The 26337-nt window shown below is 44.1% G+C and overlaps 1 protein-coding gene across 5 annotated transcripts in view; it reads left to right on the forward strand.

Moving 5' to 3' along the window:
• Positions 1 to 15489, forward strand: part of TOM1 (target of myb1 membrane trafficking protein) — a 31187-nt gene extending 15698 nt beyond the window's left edge. For 2 of the 5 annotated variants that reach the window (XM_083462180.1, XM_083462184.1), the window contains exons 7-16: positions 100 to 216; positions 451 to 584; positions 698 to 731; positions 1165 to 1273; positions 1721 to 1841; positions 7121 to 7196; positions 8592 to 8654; positions 12716 to 12775; positions 13901 to 13940; positions 14354 to 15489. In XM_083462180.1, the coding sequence (XP_083318306.1) occupies positions 100 to 216; positions 451 to 584; positions 698 to 731; positions 1165 to 1273; positions 1721 to 1841; positions 7121 to 7196; positions 8592 to 8654; positions 12716 to 12775; positions 13901 to 13940; positions 14354 to 14502 (903 nt within the window). In that variant the 3' untranslated portion in view covers positions 14503 to 15489. The remainder of the gene's footprint in view (positions 1 to 99; positions 217 to 450; positions 585 to 697; positions 732 to 1164; positions 1274 to 1720; positions 1842 to 7120; positions 7197 to 8591; positions 8655 to 12715; positions 12776 to 13900; positions 13941 to 14353) is intronic. The other 3 variants (XM_083462181.1, XM_083462183.1, XM_083462182.1) reach the window with 3 other exon arrangements.
• The last annotated feature ends 10848 nt before the right edge of the window (positions 15490 to 26337 follow it).

The raw sequence follows: 26337 nt of genomic DNA on the forward strand, positions 1-26337 counted from the left end.
TTTCGTCTTGAGAGGCACCACTGTACAAGGTAATTTCCTGCGTCCTTCTCTGAGAGTGGAAAGTCCAGCTGGACTTAATGGGTGTATTTGTGCTTTCAGATTGGGAAACTACGCAGCGAGTTGGAAGTGGTGAATGGGAATGTGAAAGTGATGTCTGAGATGCTCACGGAGCTTGTGCCAGGACAAGCTGAAACCTCCGACCTTGACCTGCTCCAGGTAAGAAGCGGCTGCAACACAAGTTTGCCTCTGCTACTGTGAGCTAGGACTTAATTTGGTTCGGGCCAGCAAGTGCTGAGGTGGGCTTAGCTTATGCCGACAAAAATAACCCATCATGCCAGTGACTCGAGCAGTAGGAACGGATTTTTAGCCCGGGCTGGTTACTAGCTGCCACTTGTTAACCTAGACTGTTTGGTTCAGTTTTCACAATGTACGTTCTCTTGCCATGGGTAGGAGCTGAACCGGACATGTAAAGCGATGCAGCAGCGCGTGCTGGAGCTGATCCCCCGCATCCTCAATGAACAGCTAACAGAGGAGCTGCTCATTGTCAATGACAACCTCAACAACATTTTCCTGCGCCACGAACGGTATTCCCATGCCCCTCCCCTGCTCGTTCCCCTGCCCACACCCCCTTGCAAGCAAAACAGCTTGTGTAAGCCTTCCACCTGAGCTCATCTGCTCACCTCTCTCTTTCTCATAGGTTCGAACGGCTCCGATCTGGCCAGCCTGCTAAGGTGAATGAGTGTTCCTTTTAATGCATGCTAACAAGGTTTTTAATGATCTGTTGAAAGCCACCCAGAGTGGCTAGGGTATAAATAAAATATTATTATTATTATTATTATTATTATTATTATTATTAATGTTTCTTAGAAGGGTAAGATAGTAGCACATTAGAACCAAGGGGCACAGTCCTCATTGTGGCGGATTCAGATATTTTGTCTTGGTGGGGCTGATTCCATTATTCCCAAATTTCTCAGACTTTTTGGGGGGATGAATGCTGTTTTAGATTTCCTCAGTTATTCAAAACTCGTGGTCTCCCAAAGCAGAACCACACTGGGGAAGCCTGGCGAGATGGGTGGGGTATAAGTAATAAATGATGATGATGATTGGTTAGAAATGCTGTGAGAATAGTTTCAAAATAGCGACACAAACTTTCTGTCTTTTAAGCAGCTAAACAATGCAGAAAATGCAAGCAATTTGATTGATATGGGACCTAATGCAGTAGAAAAAAAACCAGAAGCCGCCTCCACGCTCTCATCTCAGCTTGCAGAAATGAGTGAGTAACTTAATTGTGTCCTTTCTGCTGTGTGGTTTCCTTGTCTGCCCCCTACCCCAGCCCCATGATTCTGGGAGCCACTAGCTCACCTGTCTTCTAGCTTCTGTATCTTTTCTTCTTTATGTTCCCTCAGTCCTTGCTTTAAAAACTTCAGAATTAATTTAATATAAGGTAGCAGAATCAACCATGTCGAGCCAGCAAATGTATGCTGATGTTCATAACTTACCCTGATAGCAGCACTTAGGATGAGTGGGTTGGAGGGAGGGGAGAGGTAGTTTACAGAGGAGGCATGGCTCATGCAACCCTTCATAAAATTATTCTTATCGGCAAAAAGAAATGAAACCTCCTGTGATCCTATTTTCAGACAGTTATGTATATCACATTATGCTTTGCTGATCTGAACGTGTGTTAGATGTTACCTTGTTCTTGACTTTTTGCACCTTTCAGATCTGGGTTCTGGCAGCGTCAGTGCAGGATTGCAGTCCCTCAACAATTCTGGCAAGCTGGAGGAAGAGTTTGACATGTTTGCACTGACCCGAGGCAGCAACTTGGCCGATCAGCGCAAAGAGTAAGTGACGGCACCTGCTGCGGCAAATTAGGTGTTGTATACAAGAGTTGTATGCTGGCTGTTCAGGCTTAATAATGAACGTTCATTCATTCATACTCAAAACAAGAGAAGTTATGCAGGTTTGCATAATGTATAGAAACAGAGGAATTTGGCTTTCGGTGCAAAATATGGTTTATATCCATGCAGAATTTTTATGTATTTTTTTCAAAAACAGGACTTGTTTTGCTAGAAACTATGGCCCTCTGCCCTTTGATATTTTTTTCCATGTGATTAAGCAAATAGATAAGTCCTAAATTCTAGTGTATCACAAGTAGGAAAGGGAGAAACTGAAATCAAGGGTGCTTGTAGGATGAATAGTATGTTTAATAAGAGATACCAAACAAACAAGCTTGTACTCAGCAGGTGTAGCTGAAGCCCGCTAGGGACTTGAGTGTCAGTACAGAGCCCTTTGGGGACAAATAGTTTCTATTTCCAGTGAACTGCTGTTAGATATTTTGTTTTCCAAACTGTGTTGGCTCAGCCCTGCTTATGCCCAGTTTTTCTGGATAGGAAAAAGCCTACATGTTTGTCCTTGCTCTTTCGCCAGCTTCCATTTCCCTTTTGCAGGGTTGCTTGTAGTGCAGGAGTGAATCTTCCAATGTCACACCCATCTTTGATTTTCCAGTCTGAATGTTCTTTGGTGGTGGAGTTCAAGAGCAGACTGTCTGTGTTGTTTAAAACCCTGGTCTTTTAGGAGACTGATTTGTTTTGGTTTTGTTTATTGCTGCTGTTGTTGTCCACCCCCACCAGAACTAATGAAGGCAGACTCGACTTTTTATTAGCACTTAAACTCTCTCCACTACTCTTCCCCCCCCCCCCCCTTGTCTGTTATGTTGTCATTCTCTAATGGCTTCCAGGAATTTTAGCAGCAGTGAAATAGATAATTTATTGTTAACAGCGTGGGCCAAATGGAGAGCAGAGCTGTGTTTCAGTGCTGCAGATAATACTCCAGGAGAGTAAACACCAGCCATACCCAGTACTTGTATTTTGCTTCTTATGGTTGCCCATGCTTGTGGCCTGGAAAAGAAGACAAACCTCATCTCATGATGCACACCTACTTTACTTAGCATTGCTTCTTTCCATTAAAGAATTCATATAATTTTTATATTTTGCTTTAGTATTTTGTTGTACAGTCCCCAGAGGGAAATAGCTATTGTGGTACTAAGTAAATAAATACATTTTTAAAAATTCACTGGGGTAACCTAGAGTGAAAATTTCAAGTTTTTGGAATTTCCCTTTCCTCCTTAGTTTTGAAAACAAATCTCACACATACAAAAATGACTTGAACTATGTGGGGAGGGGGAGTTTAAAGCAGGGAATGAATATTCCTGTAAAGAGGAGGTTTGCTTTCCCCTGCACCATACATTATCTGTATTTTAAGTCACATACCTTGTTTGCTCCTGCTGTCCCAGCCACAATGATCTAGATTTCTTGAGAGCCGAAATGTAAGAATAGGCCAAAAGTTCTCCAATGAAAACTTTTTGAGCAACTTGGCGACAATTTCAAGGGTTCACATCCTTCTGCTCACATCCTTATGCCTTATTTCACAGCCACCACATGGCAGTAACAGCTGAAGCAGTCAGTGTTCCTTCTGACAGCCACAGTCTTTTCCCCCAGAAGCCTCTTGACATGTTATACCATGATGTACCATTGAGCTGTGGGGATTTCTGGGAAGAAGGGCCATCAAATGTTTTCCCCAGAACGCTTTCCCTGTGCAACAGGACATCATGGTGGAACATCAAGGGGATGAGGAATTGATGGCCAGTGACTAGTGAGTGGATCTTACCTTGAAACATTCCCCATCTCCTTTGTTTCCCACAAATAGGGTGAGTCTGGCACTTCAGCTAAACGCTACGAGAAAGTTCCTGAGGCCAATTTCACCTCAGCCATTAATTCACCAGTTGGCTTCAGGGCAGCCACTATTCTCACAGCCACCCTTTCCCCCTCCACCCCAAATCTGCAATATGGGGTTAATTATAATTACAACCTATCTTTCAGGTTGGCTGCCTGAAGGATTACTGGTTAGAATTATGCAGAGCACTTTGCATGCTCAGGAAGTAGTATATAATGCTAAGCATGGTTATTCTGTAGAGGACTTAGGTGTGGAAGATCTGGTCTTTTCCATTGTACTCGGCAAATACGGCCTTGTAGTTCCAAAACCCACAGATGTGTCTGAGGGAGAAGTCCTAGGCTCGGTAATGCAAACCTGCAAGAAGCCTTTCAGTGACCCCTGCTGATTGTAGAAACAGATGTTTGTTTTGGGCATGTGCGGTTACGCTTGAGCACGAAACGCACTCCACCCCCAACACTTAGCAAACCGGGCTGGGAGCCAGCATCCTTCTAATTGCCGTTGCTGCAGCTCTTTCTACCGCTGAAAGGGCTTATAATTCTTGACTCACAGATTGCCCTCCCAAAGAGCCAGTCGAGCACACCAGACACAGGGAGAAGGATGCTGTGAGCCTGTGTACCAGGCTGTCCGAATGTTGTTCTCAGCAAACAGTTTGCTGAGTGCGGAGTGGAGTCGATTTTTGAAGAAACAAGGCAGAGAGCGAGAAGGCTGGAAGCAGCTGATCTTATACTGAAACCCAACCTCTTGGCGCACACTCCGGCACTCTCCTCCCAACCCTGGAACTGAGCGCTGTTAACTTCTCCAGCAAAACCTGATCCTCCTGTGACGGGTGTGATCATTCCGATAAAGAGGCTCCTTCTATTTATTCCTCTTTCTCCAACTGGACTATCTGCCTCCTACTTTTAACTTTCTTGCCAGCAAGCCATCTCAGGACTGTCTCTTCTACAGCCCCTCATGCTCTCCTGTGCCTTTTTTCCCTTCCCTTCCTGCGGCTTCGCTTCCAGACCAAGACCCTTTTTGTGGGCAACCACCACAGCTGGCTCGTGTGTCTTCCCAGAGCCCCATGAACATCTGTCTGCAGACTTTCTGGCAGCACCTCAAACCCTTCTTGCCCTTCTGCCTCATCAGCGGCATGGTGGTGGCACTCTACTTCATCCTTGACGCCATTGTGCACAGCGGGCCCTTCACGGACGAGCTCTTTTTTGAAAAGTTTGAGCAAAAGTGGCCCAACCCCTTGGCCCCAGCAGGGAACAGTTCCCGGTAACCATGGGAGGGACAGAGACATGGCTTGGGGGAGCTCACCACTGGGATGTCATCGCCCAAGGAAACTTTGGCCTTCCTGTGTAAGAAATAATCTGCATAGATTGGAGGGTGAGGGCAAAGGATGGGTGGAATGGTCTTGAAACTGAAGGTATTTCTTGCAGGAAATGGGGCAGTCGTGATGTTTGCAGAGGTATTGTTGTAGCTGTGCATGCACTGATTAATCAGAAACAGTTAAGTCTGTCCAAGCCCATCTGCACCGCATAAGTTTGCCCACCATGTCTCCTGAAACAAAATAGAAATGTGGAGGGATGTAGAATGTATTTTAAGGGCATGTGCTTAGGTAGAACAGAAGTGCATTCATGTTTATGTGCATGTCACAGTTCTGCAATAGCGTAGAAAAAGTGCAAAATGTGACAAGGAGTGCAGAATTTAGTTTTCTGAGAATCCCAGCTTTCTCTTTTTTCCCCCTTTTCATATATAAATGGCACTTTTCTAGTCCCTGTGTCTAAAAAGCTCTGCTTGAAAGCATGGAGGCAGTGTTTGCAGAAATCTCAGGAGGTGGAACGGTGGTTGGGTTAAAGCTTCGGTGTCCTCCATATTTCCTTGACTCTGCTCATAATTAGCAATACCAGACAAAAGCATGCAAGATTGTAAAGATCACAGCATCTGTTGTACAAAATAAGAGAAGTTATGCATATGTACTCCATTTGAACACTATAGGGTGCAGAAATTTTCTTGGTCCAGAAATTGGAATGTCTGGACAAAGAATGTTCTTTTTAAGTTGTTGTTGTTGTTATTCCACTTACTTACTTCTACACACAACTCTAGATGTGTGGTGTATATTAGCAATGAAGGAGTTGTGTATGGTCTGAGTATCCTAGTATGCATATATATAAGGGATAATCTCTATTGATAGCCTATCTCTTAAGGTGCATGATAGACACATATCCTTATATCATTTTACCTTCCTTCAAACCCTTGAGGACAGCCCCTCTTTATGTTACAGGTTGGGATGGAGAGAAAGGGCTTGCCTAGAACCACTTGGTACATGGCTGAGCTTGGGTTTGACACCAGCACCAAGGCTAACACTCACAGCGCTGGGCCATGTTGACGAAATCCACAATAAACTCTCCCCAAACCCATGGAATATTGGTGCAACTTTAGGGCTTGTCCCTGTTTCAGTGGGATCTCTAACTAGGCATATATACATGTGTGAGCTAAGGTAGTATAATAGCAAAAGCTTTGGGTATAGATATAGATGAGCCATGCTAAAATCCACTGTTCAGCCATAATGCTCACAGGGCATCCTTTTGGGCAAGTCACTGGTTCTCAGACTAACCTGCCTCGCAGGGATTTGTTTATTATTTGTTTATAAATTGCATTGCTCACTCTTTCATGCATTTGAGCACTCATGGCAGCCAAATAGATAATCGTCACATTTGTTGGGATTCCTAAGTACAACTGAGCCATGTTCCGCTGGTTCAGACCTACTTCAGAATGGGCAATGTCCAGGTTCCACCACCTGGAACCTGAAAACCTTTTATAATGCTATAAACCTTTCCATGGCTGTCTGTGACTATTCACAACCACTCCCCTGCTCTTGCCCTGGTGCTCTTTGTTTCTTTCTCTGTTTCGTTCCATCCTCAAGTGATCCCACCCAATCAGCATCACATATTAGACCCAATGGCATCACGGTGCTGCGATTGATCCGATTGGGCTATGAGCTTATGTCACGAAGGGCAAAGAGTGTCCATTTAGAAATAAGTCAGTACTTCAGATAATGATCACTTAGACTATCCTAGCCCATTAGGGCTCTTGCTAGCACATGTGCATCCAGCCTGAAAAATTGCTGAATGGTTAGTAAGTGGCCTTTTGATATTAACATTTTCACAAAAATTATTCCAGCTTGGCCCTGCTGTCAATGAGAGAGTGTGGGGTTGACGTTCACCAGATTTCAGTCATTCTTCCTTATGACAAAGGATGTAAACGATCCTGTGTACATAGGAAAAGCAGGATCCCCAAGCACATCCATTTTTTATATCTAGTTTAAAAGAAGATTCCATAGTGCATAACCTTCAGTAGCTTCTCTGTTTGGTTTTTTTGTCATTGACCTGTTTCTCTCTTCCAGGGTGAAGTATGAAGACCCTCTGGCCAGGCAAGGACTAGCTGGAGCCTTGGATGCCCGGCAACAGAACACAGCAGCGGTGAGTTGCTAACTATAAAGATATTCCATGTAAAAGATGAGCCCCCTGCCTTCCCAAGACGTCAGCTGTAGGTCCATGTATACCATGATGCCCTCCATATGGGGTTTTTGGGGGGACTACAACTCCCAAAATTCCTGACCATAGACCATGCTGGCTGGAGCTAGTGGGAGTAGGACCTAGGTCATTGCTCACTCAGTTCATCAGAGCAGCTTTGTAGGTTAATTACATAGTTTTGTGTATTTTCCTATCTCATTAACACCTAAACATGGACTCACACATCTCCCCTGTCCCCACAGCGGTAGTGGCAGAACATGCAACTGCACACTATTATGAAATCATAAGTACCTAATTGCACAGCACAAAACAACAACAACAAGCAAGCAAGCATCGGCATATCAAACAGTTTATTTAAGAATTCAGTAAATACGGAGAACTAGTAACGTTTTGAAACAATTCTCGATCAGTAAGACGAAAAAGTAAAAATAATTATAATTCAGTAATACTCCAGTCATTTTCAGTTACTGCTGATGTGTATTATGGTTCTGAGCTGTAACAAGTTAGTAGCAGCTATCAAAACGCAAGATGTAAAGCCTTAAAAGCCTGCAACTAAATAATCATTTTAAAATCACAAAAATCAGTAAAAAGAGGTTTGGGGGTGTAATTTCTAGGGGATCCACCCAGGGTGGGGGGCCTTTTCCAGTTCAAGGGCTGCATTCCATCCTAAGAAACTTTCCAGGGGCCACAAGCCAGTGATTGGATGGGCTTGCAGTGGTGGGACCAGAGGCAAAGGTGGGCAGACCAAAGGATATGACTTGTGCCATCATACTGTAGGCTACATTCCAGCCACACAAAATTAGAGGTTTCTTTCCTCTCTCTCTTGTCTCTCTGTCAAGAGATATTATTAAGCCACTTGAGAAGGGTGTGGAGCAGTCTGGCAAGGAATGCAGCCGGATTAGCCCCTGGGCCAGTGCATTGTTAAGTATATGAGGTTGGACTAACTACGATCACACAGGCTTTAAAATCCTGCTTCCTTTCAAGGTCTGGGTTAGAAGGCTAGCAGGCCATCCTTCTTCAACTCAGACCTTCCCATCCATAGGGAAAGAAACTGGTTTGGGATTGTACACCTTTCCGTCCCCAGAGGCAATGCAACTATATCTTTGTGGTCATAAGCCATGATCTCAGTTTGGGGTTCTTCCGCACTCTGTTTGTGTCTCAACAAAAACGGGAAGGAGGAAGGAAATTTTCCAGCTCTCTTTAATTTGTAGGAGAGGGGAGCTGCTCTCCCTTCTGAGCTCTTGAGCCCTTTATCCTGGAAGGCACCTGCATTTCTCCCTACCCTGCCCCACATTTCCCACCTTTTCCAGCTGCTTTGAAAGCAAACTCTCTCTCAATTAGCCGGAGCCAGGTGCTTCCACTGATGGAGCCCCAATTGCAAACTGGATGATGCGCCAAGGAATGGTGAGAATGTGTCGCTGCCAAGGAAGAGCAAAATAGAGGCTGCTATGCAAGCGTGCGGTGTTGACTGAACAGTGTGTGGGGACAGACATCAGAGAAAGTAATGTGGCTGGGATGGAAGTCAAGCAACCTCTCCCAGTAATAAAATCCACAGTCCATAAGGCTTCATGAACTGGACAAGTCTTATTAACACAATGGAAGAAAACAAGTGACCGTTTTTAAGCCTTATATTCTCATCAACATAGTACAACAGTGTAGAATATTTTCCCCTCTAAGGGGGGGATTTCCTCGGAGGAAAGTAGTTTGTGGCTGCATGCCCAAAGTGGGCAGGGCCAACACACAGAATGAATGGGGCTAAAGCACGCATATTTATGTACATCACATGCTTTCTGTCCGACACACATGCCTCTACTTTGCCTTCCTTTTTGTGCACTGAGAAAAGAGCTCCTTCATCAGCACACAGAATTGAAACATGGCAGTCTGGCCATGAAGCCAGTTCAATGCCGGTTGGGATGGGGACATATATTAGAGTGCCAGAAGCAAAGAGAGGCCTAGCTAGGCTTGCCATATGTCATGAAAACTCCTGATATGTCCTGGCTTCCAGGTGTAAAAATGGCGTTGGGGAAATTTTGCCCAAGCGTCAAAAGGTAAGGGAAAACACGGACATATGAAAAAGCAGTAGAAACAGGTCCAAAAGCTTAACATCACTATTTTTGGGGGAGGTCTCCCCTTCTCCTCTAAAAAAGCTCAACAACAATGCTTAACAATTTTGGGGGTCTTCCTAAAAAAAGCTCAACAACCTTGCGGGTGTCAGGAATTTTTGAAATCTGATAATCCTAGGCCTGGCAGGCTAGAGATTTTCCATTCCTGTGTTAGTGGGATAAAAACTGAACTCTGAATCCATTAGCATAACTCCCCCCACCCAGCCTTTTTCAGCTAGCTTCACAATCCAGGGATCTGTACCACAATTGTACAAGAAATATCCATGATCCATTGCTGTCTTTTCCTCCTGCACTGGAGACTAGAGATGTTTCTCCCACCAGGTGAGAACATCTATGGGATGAGAGGTTTGTACTACTGGCCAGCTCTTAGGCTGCCACATCACAGAAGGGAACTCATGAATGACACACCATTTTCCATATCCTCCATGAAGCACCAACCCTTTCAGGATTCTGCCACTTTTGCTTATTTTCTCCACAACACCCAATAAGAGCCAGCTCAAGGGGAACTTACACTAATAACGTGATCGGTATTGGGCTTTCTGTCATTTTGATTTCTGTGGTTCCAAATTCAATATATACAGTTGAAAATAGCTACAGGATTAGAAGACCCATTGAGATGCTTTGTCCAAGGTGTGCCCACACACTGTACCAACTGGCTTGCGTATGCCTGTCTTCCCTCTGTCTTGGAAAGCTCTTCTAGGGATAAAGGAGGTCTTGGTTTCATTTTCTTAAATTGTGTCGCTCCATCTCAAACCTCAGCACATCTCCAGTTATGCTAACCAGTCTGATGGAGAGCTTTTACCTTGGCAGAGGAAAGAAGGTTAGGCAAGAATAGCTCAGGATCTTGAGAAATGGCTTTAAAGGGATCTTTTCTTTCTTGGGTGAGATGGAGTCTGACATTATGCTTTTACACTTTTTCTTTGATTTGGAAGCTAACTTTCCTACACTTAATAGCAAGAAACCGCTTGCTTTTACTTCTCCTTAAGGTAACCTATGGGAATTACTAGTTCTCTTCTGTGCTCTTGTGCTCTCTCTCTCTCTTAAGCAGAAATTCCTTGTTGCATTTAAGGATCTGTGAATTTGGGAGATCATCTAATTGCTGACAAAGGCGGGGGAGAAGAAGTTCTTCACAGTGAAAGGGAAAATCTCACTTTTGAAAATTCACTATTATGGAGATCACTTTTTTCACCTTAAGCAGTTTCCCATAACTTGGGTTAGCACAGGGTCCAATTTTGGAAGGAATCATTGTAGGAAGTAAGCCTTTCTCCTTGCCATACCTACCTCTTCCTCATTTCCTGGAATTACAGTATAATTCCAGACAATCCAATGTGTCACACAGGCTCTTTCCTTCTATTTAGGATCAAAACAGAATTCTGTTAGACTTCATATGCAGGTTATATGCTCAGTAGCAATAGCTCAGCTCTTCACCTAAAATACCAAAGAATTGATGCATGGCCTTCTTTTTCTTTTTTTCAATAGATTTTATTAAAGTTTGATAAAAAGTATACAATGGTTAATATCAAATAGCCAAGAAACTAATCTAAATAAAAACACAATCCAAAAATAGTTTGAAAAGAAAAGAAAGAAAAAAGGCCAGGGGAGGAAGAGGGAAAAAAGAAAAGAATAGAACTTCCAATTCTTCATCTGTCAGCTATATATAGAAAAATATTCAAGACATCCACTCCAGGATAACACCCAACAATTCCTCTTTCTATAAACCAATAATTTCTTCAATCTTCATGCAAATCCACTTCAATTCTTTTTCATGCAAAGGAGTTTCCAATCTTTAGTAAATACTGACAATGATTTTTCTCTTAATTGCACATGTCAACTTCACCCTCTCAGCTAAGTCCAATAGTCTTAGCATGGCCTTATGTTTCCATGGGTGTTAAGATTGTATGAGATGCTTTCCTGGGTCCCACCAGGGTCCATAAAGTGATAATCCAGCGTTTGGTTTCTAGCCATAACGAGGCGTCTGCTGCTGATAGTTCACAAGCAGAGCATATGAAGGTCATGGCCATTAGCTGCTCTTTGTCTCAAGCAGATTATCTTCCATGAAATTGTTTTAAGCAACTTGAAGGTGGCATGCTGGAGATGGGCAGGCACATTCAAGTACCCAAGATGCAGACATTCAGGAAGGCAACCTCCAATGCATGCCATCCACTGAAGACAGCCAGGAGTTCACAGATAGGCCAGGTGGACCCTGCATGCCAGTCCACCAATTCTGGGCTTACTACCAGACCCAAGATGTGCTCCAAATTGGAGGTGTAAACATAGCAATTTTCTAAAGTGACAATATGAATGGCAGGGGTCCAGACAGCATTGCATTTAACAATCTCACTGAATTTTACTTTAAAGTGAAACGAACCCTTTAAGAACAGGAAGGGTGAGAGAAAGTGAATGAAGAATCCTTAGCAGATCTGACATGCCACATCCCAATTGACTAATAATGATGTACCTGTTTCAGTTGCGGTAGAGAGAGCATTGAGTGGCATTAACATCAGGAAGTGGTGGCAAAATGTTAAATCCACTGAGGCATTTTCCTGTGTCACTGGAATGTGGTTCAGCATGTGCAAATTCGCTGCTTTCATTCAATAAAATCAGAAGTTTCTGGTGCTCTTTGATTTATGGAGGGAAAGCTCGAAAAACAGGATGGTGTGTCCTGAATTGACCAGGAATGCAAAAGACTGCAATATTGATATTTTTGAAATGCCATGGCTACAGGGAGTTTGCTCTGTGGTATTTGAAGTTCACTGGAATACATTGCAGTTTGTGATAGGCAGCTTGTCACAATTCACCAAAATCTAATCCTGTATTTAAAAAATGCTTGCCCCTTCAGAATGTTTCATGCTAAGAATCGAAATAAGAACTTTTTTCATGTTGTGTTGATAAAGACTAAAAAACAGCTAGGGCTTCCCAATTGACTTTATTTTATTTATATCCTGCCCTTTTCCCCAAAGTTGCCCAAGGTGGCATAATATTGGATAATACTATGTATGCACGATAGATCTTGTGGCTGAACAACTTTGCCATCTTTGAGGGTCACTTCTGAACTACTACTTAATTGATACCACCCATGAGACCCAGTGCATGACGTAGCTGTTTATCAGTGTCATTCGTGGTCAGGTGTAGGCCTAGGCCATTTGAAAGGTGAACCTGAGAATCATCTAACCATTCTCAAGTGATGTTGGAATTAGCTAAGAAATGGATTCCCATCAGATACTGGTCCTAAAAACAGTGCTAAGTAAAATAAGCGGCTGTCAGTTAGGAGCATTTTTGCAAGGATGGGTTTCATTCATGCTCTTCCCTGCCTTTCTTTGTTGTTTTCCCTTTCTCTGCCAGGTTCCCGTCCCCCAAGCTGCCATCATGGAAGATATTGAGCAGTGGCTCTCTACTGATGTGGTAAGTAACGTAGCCCAAGCACTTACCTATTACTGATGGCTGATTATGAACGTAGTTATTAGGTGAGTGGTAGAGCCTAAAACCCCGAAGAGCTGCCACCAGTCAGTATCTACAGTACTGAGTTAAATGGGCCAGTGGTCTGACATGGTATGAGGCAGTTTTCTATTTTTAAATATCTGTAATAGATGCTCAGCAGAGCTACCTAGAATCAGCCTTTGGGTGTTCTGTCTCTGGAGTTGGGGTCCTAGCTCAGGGGTAAAGCACATCAGAAGGTCACAGTTTCACATCCCTGGCATTTCCATGTAGGGCTGGAAGATGCCTGTCGGAAACCCTTTTGCAGGAATAGCCAGTGTGATGCCCTCCAGATGTTGCTTCAAACTCACATCATCTCTGATCATTGCCCACACTGATGGAAGTTGGAGTCCAATAACATCTGGAAAGCACTACATTGCCTGCCTCTATAGCCAACTTCACTGAGCTACATGCATCAGTGGTCTGGCATGTCATTATGCAGTTTCCTTTGCTTCTAATGCCCCTTCCCATTCTTACTACTTTGCAAACTACTATAAGCACCCGCTGCTTGCAGTATATTGAGCTAAGGTGTGGTTTGCATTGCCACACTATCTGCCGTGGGTCATTTCATTTACACACACCCCAGTCCAGGATTACATCATCGTAAACCCCAAACATGACCTGAGTTTTCAGTATTCACATAACTAGTTTGCCATGAACCAAATGCAGGCCAAGCATAGCTGAAGCTGCCTGCCACAGGAAAGTTGGTTGTGTGAATCAGCCTCCTCACTTACTGGCTAAAACAGTGTCTGCTTTTTCCACTGTCTTGTCTGTTCTGATATTGGTGTAGAACTAATTTCTCTGCATTTCATCCTTTCTGAAAGGCAGTGACTGTTGTTTGACTAAAATGGTAGTTTGGGGAAGTAGACTTTTGGTATCCATATGTCATCCTGTTTCTGCCTTAAAATGCTGTCTGTTTCTGCTGGTATGGGTAAGCACACACTAGATCCCTGTCACAATAAAAATTGGATTTTCTGTCCATGTAATTAAGCCCTTCACACTTTCATTTGATCTGCCATAATTTCCACACTTCCTTGTGTTCTCTTTTCTCAGGGAAACGACACGGTGGATCCAAAGGGTGTCACCAGCGAAGGCAAGTTGCTAGCAGACCCTGTGCCCTGCCTTTGAGGGTTACGTTTCCAATGAATTCTTGCAGGCATAGGATGCTATCTGCTGATTGATTCCATGTCTATGCAAAAATTTCTATGAATGAGCAATCTGTGCAAATGGCTTCTCAATCTTTGGGATTTTTGAAAAATCCCAAAATGTGGCTCTCCTTGCACAGATCTGTTGGGATGTATTGCTCCCATGTTTAATCATGTAGAAATGAAGGCGTTGTGTTTATGATTGGCACCCCTGAACAGTGAATGTGAACTATCAATCTCCAAATGTATCTGGAATTATAAATGTGTCCAGTCCATGGAAACGATTACATAAGAAGCAATGCTCGGGGCTTTTCCAACTCTTGATTTGATTCCTCATTCTCCCTTTTTTCTTCCTTGCCAGAGTTTGACAAGTTCCTGGAAGAGCGAGCAAAAGTGGCAGAACGGCTGCCTACACTTCCCAGTCCCCCAACTGGAGCTCCTTCCTCCAACAGCAGCTCTGGCCCTCCGCAGAAGAAGGACAAAGAAGAGGAGGCGATGTTTGCTTTATGAACCCTACTGTGGACTGGTGTGCTGTGGTTTCAAGAGGACCTGTGTGCTGCACTGCACTCCTCTTTCTTGGGGTAGGAGAGGAGGGAAGCAAAAGGAGAATGTGTTGGGGAAGAGACACCTTTCCCCCACCACCCCTTTCCTCTCCTCCTGCCTCCTTTTCTAGGCTGCTTTGGGGTTAGATTAATCATTGCTGCATTTGGGGGCGCAAGAGAGAAACAAGCGGGAAGGGTTTGCAGAGCTGCCAAATGGGTCGCCGCCTGGTGAGTCGACGGGCTTGGGTTTCCTTCTTTGTGGGCAAGACAGTTTCGTTGTTCCTTTTATGATGAAGAGACTATTAAGACGCCATGCTGGAAATCGGTAGTGGGCTCTGTAGTTTCTTACCAGCCCTACAGGCAGCTGCACTGCGTTGTAAAACCAAGCAGCTCGTCTATGTCTTTTCCATCCTTTGCCCTCCCCTGGATGAGCAGGAACGATGGAAACCCTTTGTAATGACCAGAGAACACTGTTGGGAATAGGGTTAAAACCCCAGTGGGCCTCGGTTGCAACACTGCCTGTTGTGTAAGGACTGCTTTGAGAACACCCAAGTTTACTGTAGCCAGCCCAGGTACCTGTCTCATGAAGCACCACAGGGAAGGAGGCATATGTCTTCTCAGTGGTACCAAATCCTTCTAAAACTGGGTTCTTCCTGCCTCCTAAACAGGAACATCCAGGAGGCAGCCTCTCTTCTGAAATTAATTCATACGGCCCCCATTGATCATGATCTCTCTATCCCTGCCATAACCTTCCCTTAGAGCTCCTCCTCACAAACTATCCCTCTTTGCTGCAGAGGCTGGCTGGACACTCTTTGTGCATTATCAGAAAACACACCGAGGAAACAGCGTTCACTGTGTTAATGGGTGGAGCTTGTTGGGGTGAAATACCGAATTATTCCATGTAACTGGGAGACTTGCCTTTTATATTCCTTATTAAAGACAATATTTGACTTCACTAGAGATGTGCGTGCTTTCACTGAAGTGTGGGCTGAAGTGAAGGCCCAGGACAGGGGTTGATCATCATGTGAGCTGCGCACAGGTGGTCTGAAGCGAGCGAGCGAGCTACCACCATTCCTGTGGAGCCTCTTTTTATTGAGACAAATATGCAAGCTAGGCAGATACATTTTTGGCTGTGACCTTTACACATCTTCTGTCCCGATATCGTGGGGTGGTAAAAAGCTATTTTGGCACCTGTTCCACAGCGTCATTTTCCCCTTGCACTGTGTATGACGAATGGAGACAAAGGTCTCATGGAAAAGGGTTACAGACAGGACACCGCAAACTGCTGAGATCGTGAAAGGTCAGGCAGAGGTGGAACGATGTACAGACAGCTGTGGCTTGTCTGGGGGGGGGGGTTGCCCTGCACCCCAAGGTCACGCGTGCAGGCCGACCGTGGCTGCCTGCTGCTGGGGAAGTGTGCTCCCTCCGGACCCCACTGCCCCACTCCGCGATATCCCTACAGTGGGCCTTGCATCCTGGCATAAAATGTCACCTTGCAAGGTGCGGAAGAGGGAGGAGCAGGAGAAGATTCTGGGCTTCTGAGCAAGAGATGGTGGCTCTGCATCCTCAACAGAGTCCTGTCTGGGAAGGCAGTGGAAGGAAAGGAACAATGGTGCTCTTGCTGGTATCAGACACCATCTGTATTTACTACTAGAGCCATCACATCCAAACTAAAAGTAATTTCTCTCCCACCTTTAATATTTTATTTCATTTCAAAGGTACACTTCATCACTCAACAGTTATAATCCTAGTCTACAACATCGATGAATTCCCCCTCACTCAACCTTGGTGTTTATAATTGCAATTACATGCAATTGTGTTTGTTAAATTCCATCATACCCAGTTTCATCCTTTCAAACAAAGTTCTTATATGTTCTGCTATTTTTTTTCCTTAGACTTCAAACCCCACTGTGGACTTTGCATATGAGAAGTTTTATTTTAGATAGACCCGAAAAGGTTTCCAGTCCTCCTTGAAAGATTCTAAACTTGTGGCTCTTATCACCGCTATCAGTTTTGCCTTCTCTGTGTATTCCATGATTTCCATCAGCTATTACTCCTGATCAAAAATATTGTAGGCCTGGAGAGCATAAGATTTCTGTCCTGCCTCTGTCTATCCAGAGCTTTCCATTCATGACTGCTGAACTAGTTCCCTGTGGGGGGGATGGAGGGGCCAAGCCACAGTGCCTCTTAAAATGGCTCTAGGAAATTGTCTTCCACAAAGCCATTCAACCAGGCACCATCGCCAGTGGCTCAGGGAAAGCCAGTGTTCACAGGCAACAGCTTCACCCTTTTATACTTTTCTCACACAAAAAAGTACTTCTGTTTAGAGCAGGAAACCCAATAAACCAGTGTACAGAGTACATAAAGTTACACATTATTTCACTACATGTAGGCATACCATAAAGAAGGCTGATCGCCAAAGAATTGATGCTTTTGAACTATGGTGCTGGGGCAGACTCTTGAGAGTCCCATGGACTGCAAGAAGATAAAAGCTATCCATTCTTAAGGAAATCAGCCCTGAGTGCTCACTGAAAAGACAGACCCTGAAGCTGAGGCTCCAATACTTTGGCCACCTCATGAGAAGAGAAGACTCCCTGGAAAAGACCCTGATGTTGGGAAAGATTGAGGGCACAAGGAGAAGGGGACGACAGAGGACGAGATGGTTGGACAGTGTTCTCGAAGCTACAAACATGAGTCTGACCAAACTGCGGGAGGCAGTGGAAGACAGGAGTGCCTGGCGTGCTCTGGTCCATGGGGTCACAAAGAGTCGGACACGACTAAACAACTAAACAACAAGGCATGCCACTATATGCTAGGAGCTATTGACCAATCGCAACCTATCCACTTGCATAATTCCTGGGAAATACATCCGGGTAAGATTGCCACTTCATGTGACAGACTTAAAATTTTCGCACTTTTTCTTCATGCATAAATCTTGTTCTTTGTCTATGTAAAAGAGCTTGCGTCCAAAATAAACAGGCCAGCAGAGGTCAGCAGAGCTGTACTATGTACAGAGCAGCATACTGTTTTTGGACAAATCCTTACAGTTCTTTGTCTTCCTCCTCTTATGGATTACCTTGCATATGACCGTGTGCCTATTTTGCGTTTCAGGCAAGCTGTTGCAGGATTTTTATGTTCTAAAAATGTTTAAGACTACTACTCCAAGCTGGGGAAAACAGCTCCTGTGTTATTTCTGCCTTGTAAAGAATTTTTGAAGGTACAAGAGCTCTACCAGAAAACAGTGGCAGCAGTACCCTATTTGACTGCTGAGCAATACTTGTGTCACAGCGCAAATTTCAGAAAGCAGAAGCAAAACTGCAAATGTCATTTTAAAATATTAAGCAATTTTATAATACAGCAAAGCTGGCTCATTATTTTGAGGGTAACTACAGTTTTGCAACACTGGCTGCATTCACATAAGGGGCAATCCTTTAGGAGCTTTGCATTTAATACTTTGGGTACAAATATATGATTATAGTAATTGGGATAATATGAAAAGGCGGTTAAGTTTCACCCCAAATGTTGATGTGCCAATGTTGGGCTACTTTCCAACTCTACAATTCTATGATTCTGTAAACATTGGGCAAAGCAATTCTATACTTGCATTGTTCTGGCACCAGAGATGTGTTGTTGCAGGGTCAGTAGAACTGCTGCTGTATCCAATGGTCTGGTTCACACGCAATGCTAAACCATGGTTCATTAAATCATAACTTAGTGTTATGTGCCCAGTGGTTTAACTGTGCTTCGTTTACTGGCAACAAACCATGATAAAAAGCCATGGCTCATTGGTGGCTTGCAAGCTTTAGTTTGTTTTAACTATGGCTTCATGATACATGTGAAACCAGCATCCTTCCTTCGCTGTGCTTTGTCCAGACACCTCACCCCAGACACCCACCAAAGACTAGCAGCTGGAGAAGAAACCGAATTTTGGAGAGAAGCCATGGTTTGTCTATGGGATATCACTCATGGTTATCTCATGGTTTGTACAACAAACAGTAACAGTACAAAATACATAAAACTGTCATGGGCCTGAGTGAGGGCAGGGGTGTGTCACACCTCTCCTCTCTGGCTCAGAGTGACTAATGGGGAAAGCAATGAGCAGAGGGGGAGAGGGGGTCTTGCACACACACCCAACTTAAAAGGTGGCAACCAGCATAAGAGGCAACATTGAAGACCTGGGGAAGCCTAAAGGTCTTAGCGTGGCATGTAAAGACTGACCATGAAGGTGCCAGACATGTCTTCCCAAGAAGAGCATTCCACAGAACTTTGATTTAAAATAAAATAAAAATCCTGGTTTCTAAGACCTTTTTTCTAAAAACTTTGATTTTCTGGCTTCTCAGAGATATAATAGACAAGTAGAGACACAACAGCTTTAGTTGAGAAATCAGAACTTCCCCAATTCAAATGACCTTTCCTCTTAAGAAATTTTACATGCGAATGACAGGGACAAGCCTATTCCATTTTGGTTTGCTGCTCTTTCTGATTTATTCCCTCCATCCAGCTGTTACGCATTTCATTCGATCTCAGTCTCTTCTACATATGCTGTGGTCTAAACCACTGAGCCTCTTGGGCTTGCCAGTCAGAAGGTCGGCGGTTCAAATCCCCACAATGGGGTGAGCTCCTGTTGTTCTGTCCCAGCTTCTGCCAACCTAGCAGTTCAAAAGCATACCAGTGCAAGTAGATAAATAGGTACCACTGCGGAGGGAAGGTAAACAGCGTTTCTGTGTGCTCTGGCACTTGTCACAGTCCTCCGTGTGCTAGTAGCGGTTTAGTCATGTGGCCACATGACCCGGAAAGCTATCTATGGACAAACGCTGGCTCCCTCAGCCTGAAAAGCAAGATGAGCACCACACCCCATAGTTGCCTTTGACTGGGCTTAAACATACAAGAGTCCTTTACCTTTACCTACATATGCAAGAGAATGAGGTGGTACAATCTGAAAAGAGTTGAGTGGTCTACACCATTCCAGACTTAAGGTCTTACAACTTCCTTGCAGCCTAAAGTGGAACAGTCTACTCTAGGCACTCCAGACTATCCCATTTTGCTCCCGTCCTAAATACTGGATATTTATCTCCTAGCTTTTCAGAAGCAGAGGCATCTCTTGGGGAGTGCAGCCAATGCAATCACACTGGGCATGGAATTTCTGGGACGCCGGATCAGGCTCTGCCACTATTACTCCAATGGAAGGCAAGAGGCATTGGGGAGGGGCAGATTTTGGCGCCGCACAGAGTGCCACTGACATCTGAGATGCCATGGTCTGCCACTGTTAGAAGTGCTGAGCATATCTGAGTGGAACTGGAACTCAATAGAAACTGCTGAGAGTATCAACTTTTGTGATATGTCCATCAGTATATACCCTTGCGTTTTCACATAACTGCTGCTTGTAGCGGAAATGATTTCCTCTTCTTATTTTTGCCAGCGGAACCCTTAGGGCTGAGTTCACATGACCGTTTTTAACCCACAGGAAGGTCATTTCCCCCTCTTCTCTTGTATGATCCACATAGAACTGGATCATTATTTCATGCTGGCCCAAGATTAGTTGACCAAGCCTCAAGGTGAGCAGCTAAGAGTTAGCAGAGAAAGTCCAAGAATTAGAGCCATTTCATAGTCTGGAGTCTAAATGGGAGGGCGAAAGAAGAAGGAAGGACAAGAAGCTGCAGGGACAACACAAGAAGTGAGGTCCAGAAGCAATCTGGAGGATAAAGCTCTCGGAGGCTACTAGGTTTGATGGCTCCACTAAATGGCAGGCACTGGGAATCACAGGGAAAATGCTTTGCTCCCAGGTTCTGCTTTGGGGCTTCCCATAGGCACCTGACTGGCCACTGTGAGAACAGGATGCAGGACTAGACAGGCCATTGGCCTAACACTGCAGGGCTCATCTTATGTTCTTACAGTCCATGGTCCAAACAAGGGGTGGTCTAGTGACCATCAAGGTGGCAAGGTGCAGAGATGTTGTTCCACCACTCTAAGCTTGGAAGAAGAAGACTTTGAAACCTGACCTTCCAAGGCTTCACCCAGAACACACAAGATACCTGTGTGGCTTGCATATTTCATTTTACTCAAGCATACTCACATATACCGGTACATTTACTCTGGAGGAGTTGCTCCTCAGGCACACACTCGGTCTTCTAGTGTCTGGCTGAGACTTCACCTTTAAGTGCCCGTGCTCCTTAAGATTTGACAGCTGTTCAGCTTCTGCTGCTGATTCTGTGAAGGGGTTATCTGTGTCTTGAGGAAGAAGTTGAGCTGCTGTGACCCCTGAAGTCCCCAGATTCCCCTGCTGTGCCTCACAATCCTTTGACACAGGTTGCTCCTCTGTGCTGTCTGCCTTGAGGAGCTCCGAGTCAACTTCCAAAGAGGATTCCTCCAGAGGGGAGGTGTAACAACAGGATCCTTATGTGTTGTACAGGATTAGTGCCGGGGAGGGGGAATAAGGAGTTAGGACAAATGGATGCTCTGCTACTCATCCCCATGTTCCAACTCTTCCTATTTGCTGTCCCCTTTTACTGACCCATAAAAAACCCACATAGACCTGGAGGAGCCCTTCAGCCATATTTTCTGCATTATGAGTTCCAGCTACAAAACAACAGCACAATGTGCAGAGAAAGAGCTAATGGTCTGAATTGTGCTGACTAACCCTCTCAAGAACCTTCCAAGTCATGCATCTGTCTCTACATCTTGCTGTGTCATGGTAGGCTTTGTTTGCCTCTCCACACTTGCTGAGTAAGCTAAGCTGTTCCAGTCTTGAGGCCACTTTTGCTGAGTCACTGTGGTGAGAACACGTGAGCCTGTATTGAATCAAATGGTTTCCTGCTGCTTTTCCTGAGATTGCAGCTGTATGCATTGGCTCACATCCCTACTTCTTCTTTTTTAAACCTTCAGAATGATCTAGAAGCAACTATTTTTCCAAGCGATCTGATTGCTGTGCCTTTAACTCTTTCTGTTCCTTAATGACTACTCCAGGGGAAGTATGAATAATACACGCCCATAAAACTACACCTATTTCTTATACAGAGTTTTTACCCTGTTGTGTTCTCTGTTGAAAGAAAAATGTATTTTTTTAAAAAAACCTGAGATGGGTTGCATTGGTTTATAAGCTGGCAAACTTTCAAACCTAATGCAAGGCAGCATGAGCAGGAACTGTAAGCTTTCTAAGAGATTCTGAACTTGTCAAGAAAGACGGCTATACAGATTTACTAAACAATGTCATGACTTTTGTGACTCTGAGTAGGTCATGTCTAATATGTCCCTGAATTTAGGACAAGTCAAACAGTACAGGTTTGTTTATTTTAAGAACATGTTTGCTCAGCTGGCATGAAAAACAGAGAGATCTGCAGCAACATTTTGTCCAGCCACCATAACAATCTAGGTAAACCAACAGCTCATTCTGTGTTCTCAACAGATGTAATTAAAGAGCCAGTGAAAATTGGGGTGGTTGGGTTAGAAATTCAATTCAGTTCACATCTAAACATGAATCTACCTCATTTGCCCTTTCTGAAACAATGCATGACCCTAAACACACCCGTTCTTCAAAACTGGCACTTTCTTCTGGCAAAATACATATACTAAAGTGTGCATATGATGTCCATGAGCAGCAATTTTCTTTTGAAAAGGGAAATTAGTAGAGAAACACTCCAAGACAAATATTAAGATGAAATGCTAATTAATGGAACTCAAAACTAATGCAATTTGAACAAATGAAATATAAACCAAATAGAATTTTCAATGAGCAAGAAAAGTCAAATGAACCTCCTCCACAAAAAAATAACCATATTTTATTCTCGCATGTCTTACCCCTGCTTTTAGCCATGTTGTTAATCTGAGAAGACAAGAAAGCCATACTATACACATTTACCTGGGACTGAGTCCTACTGAACTCAGTAGGACTTACTCCTTAGTAAACATGCTTAGGATTGCACTGCAAGAACCAGAAGTGCGTGTTACTATTTCAAAAGCACAGAAGGCAGGATGCAAGTGATAGACTACATGGAATTGGCAGAAATGACTGGCAGAATCCGAGACCTGGGAGAAGAGTTAGTGGAAGAGGACTGGAAGAAGTTTAAAGACTACTTGCAAAAACATTGTAAAATGTTGGAGTGTTAAAATGTTAAAATGTTGGAATGTTAAAATGATGCAAGATATAAAGACAATGTGGCATCAGTGACATAAGTAAAAGGAGTATGTAACAAATGTTTCAAAAGACAAGGGTGAAAAAACTAGATTACATTGTGTCAAATGTAAACAAAAGGATATAAAGGGAAGAATTGGAGACACATTGGGTTGAAATCTATAATATAGATCAAGATTTGAAAGAGGGTAAGATATTTGCTGAACATGGTTGTGTAAAAAGGAACACAAAAAAGGGAGATGTGAGGAAGTCAGGAAGAAGGGTTATGAAAATAACAAGTAAAAAATTGGATTTTTATGTCTTTTTTCATGTTTTTTTTCTTTTATTTCATATATTTTTTAGGTTTTTTACTGTATCTTTTTTGTTTTGTTTTGAGTGTGATGATGATGTTTCTTTTAAAGTTTGATTGGAAGGTTTCTTTTACTGTTTAAAATTTCAATAAATATCTTTTTAAAAAAACCCAAAAGCACAGAAGGCAGATCTCTTAGCCCCAGTTCATTTTTCCACTTTCCAGCTCACAGCGAAGGCTTTTGCCTGGTTACGTTCTGTTCAGTGGGGCTTAAGTCCCGAGTAAGAGTCCATACGGCTGGAGCCTAAATGTCCAGAGAAATTCCCTGTCTTCAAGAACAATGCCTGTTATATCTTCAGAGTACAGCCCTGAAGGACAGTTTCCTGCATTGTGTATCAGTCCAGCTTCTGTCATATATGTCAATATGATGTCAATATGATGAGTCACGTGTGTGTGTGTGTGTGTGTGTGTGTGTGTACATCAGCAAGGTGTACATCAGCTCATTCCAGAGATGTCTCATATGCACCTGCATCACACAAGCAATAATTACCTGGGACTCATTGTGTGCTCTCTTCTCTCCAGATGCATCATTAATACTGCCATTAGGATCAAGGTCATTTCTGGCATATCAGAGATGCTTTTTGTTTTTGAGCCTGCTTAAGGATAGTGTAGGGATGCGGGTGGCACTGTAGGTTAAACCACAGAGCCTAGGACCTGCCAATCAGAAGGTTGGCGGTTCAAATGCCCGCAACAGGGTGAGCTCCTGTTGCTCAGTCCCTGCTCCTGCCAACCTAGCAGTTTGAAAGCACGTCAAAGTGCAAGTAGATAAATAGGTACCACTCCGGCGGAAGGGTAAACGGCGTTTCCGTGTGCTGCTCTGGTTCGCCAGAAGTGGCTTAGTCATGCTGGCCACATGACCCAGAAGCTGTTTGCGGACAAACGCCAGCTCCCTCGGCCTATAGAGCGAGATGAGCACACAACCCCAGAGTTGGTCACGACTGGACCTAATGGTCAGGGGTCCCTTTACCTTTAAGGATAGTGTTCCTTGGTATGGCAGGACAAGCAGTAGTTAAAGGAGTCACAACGACCTGAAGACCAGTTTGCAGTGGAACAGCTTCCTGATTTTGTAGAATCATATAATTGTAGAGTTGGAAGGGACCACAAGGCCAACTCCCTGCAATGCAGGAATCTTTTGCCCAACTTGGGGCTCGAACCCACAACCCTGAGATTAAGAGTCTCATGTTCGACCAACTGAGCAGGGTTATTGGCCTCCCTTGGAGCCCTTTAGAAGTTACTATGCTCCTTCCCATTCCAATGGCTTTCCTGATCTCACACCTACACCACGCCTATCAAGCTGCCTTTGTGATCTGTGGCAGTTTCAAGTCAATGACTGATTGACTTGAATCCATTCTTAGGCTCTGTATTCACATCTGCTCTGAGTCTAGTCCAGAACCACATGCCCTCCCATCTAAGCTGATTCAGACGCTCTGAAGCCTCTATGATCTAGTGATTGACAAATATCATACAGGTGAACCAAGGGATCGCCATCTATTTTCATAGATCAAAATCATTTGCGCATGCATAGTGTGTGTGCATTGCAGTTTCAGGCCAGATCCAGCAATCTGGCCAATTTTATTCTGACCGATAGCTGCCAACCCAGTCTGTTACAATACTCTTCTGTTCTGACTGGTAACAGCTCCCTGGCAGCTAAGGGGAAAAGACTTCCACGTCCCCTGCTACCTGATCCTTCTAAGCCAGGGACCGAACCTGGAACTGTCTGTGTGCAAAAAAACATGAGCTCTCTACTAAGTTATGTGTTCCCTCCAGGAGTGGCTCATCCCACGGTGCAGAACAACAACAATAGCTTCCTAGCAGTGGTATTGTTGGCACTTAACCAGGAGGGGAAGACTGAGGTGGTGGCAAGGTCAAAGCTGAGAAGATGCGCTAGAAGAACCTGCTGGGTGCTCCCACAAGTGCATCCACACAGCTTCCTCTCACTAAGTGGCAGCAACATCTCTGCTGGGAGACTATTGATGCATCTCTGACCCACCAAGTGAGCCACACCTGGGTCTTTTCCTCTCAAACAGGAGGCTCATTGTCAAGGCATCAAACCACTTTTGCAAGCAGAGATGCTAGCTCCTATCCTAACAGGAGATCATAGAATCATAGAGTTGGAAGAGACCACAAGGGCCATCGAGTCCAACCCCCTGCCAAGCAGGAAACACCATCAGAGCACTCCTGACATATGGTTGTCAAGCCTCTGCTTAAAGACCTCCAAAGAAGGAGACTCCACCACACTCCTTGGCAGCAAATTCCACTGTCGAACAGCTCTTACTGTCAGGAAGTTCTTCCTAATGTTTAGGTGGAATCTTCTTTCTTGTAGTTTGGATCCCTTGCTCCGTGTCCGCTTCTCTGGAGCAGCAGAAAACAACCTTTCTCCCTCCTCTATGTGACATCCTTTTATATATTTGAACATGGCTATCATATCACCCCTTAACCTCCTCTTCTCCAGGCTAAACATGCCCAGCTCCCTTAGCCGTTCCTCATAAGGCATCGTTTCCAGGCCTTTGACCATTTTGGTTGAGATGTTCTTGTGGTTGTTTTTAACATGTGTATGTTACAGCTGGCTGCAAAGTGGTTTGGCTAGATTAATCTGGACAGTTTCCTGAGGGGAAAATGCTGCTGGTTTTGTGCAAATAAAACAAACCAAGGGAAGGCATTGCAAGGATGTGTGTGGTGCTCTGCTAAGGTCCCAGGAACTACAGTTCTACTAGAACATGGACCACAGTGAGTGAAACTATAGCTGTGTTCAGGTGGTTGGCACCATGAACACCTGTCAGATCCTGAACCTTGCCGACTCCAGTCTCCAGATGGTCTGAAGGGAGATCGTCAGTACACTTAGCTGAAAACATTAAGAATCTCTGAATGTGTGAAGATCAGGATTGGAGAGATGGGTCCAATGTACAGGAGGGCATTGGGGTGAAGCTAACACACTGTGTGTCCCCACACATTTTGCTTAATGGGGTTCTAGAACAAGTACCAAAGTACAGGACTATGATGGAAAGGGAGACTGAGAGAAGCCGATCAGGAAGCACTATTGCTGTGGTACAGGACTGAAGGGAAAACTTTCCAATGTGCAAACTGGGGATCCATTGGCCATTACTAACACAAGCATTTCCCAAAGATTTGATGACTTGGAGCAAGAAGGAGCTAATCCACAACTTTCCTGATTTGAAATATATGATCATTACTTCACAGTTCCTCTCTCCTCTCTATACTGTGAGAATAAGAGATCAGGTACAGCCTCTTACACCCTGATATAACCGTGTTTATTCATAAATCCAATTTATTTCCCTATAATTTACTTTCAAGTAGATGAGCTTGGG

This window comes from Podarcis liolepis (genome assembly GCF_965112155.1).
Source record: "Podarcis liolepis genome assembly, chromosome: 10".
Taxonomy (NCBI): Eukaryota; Metazoa; Chordata; class Lepidosauria; order Squamata; family Lacertidae; genus Podarcis; species Podarcis liolepis.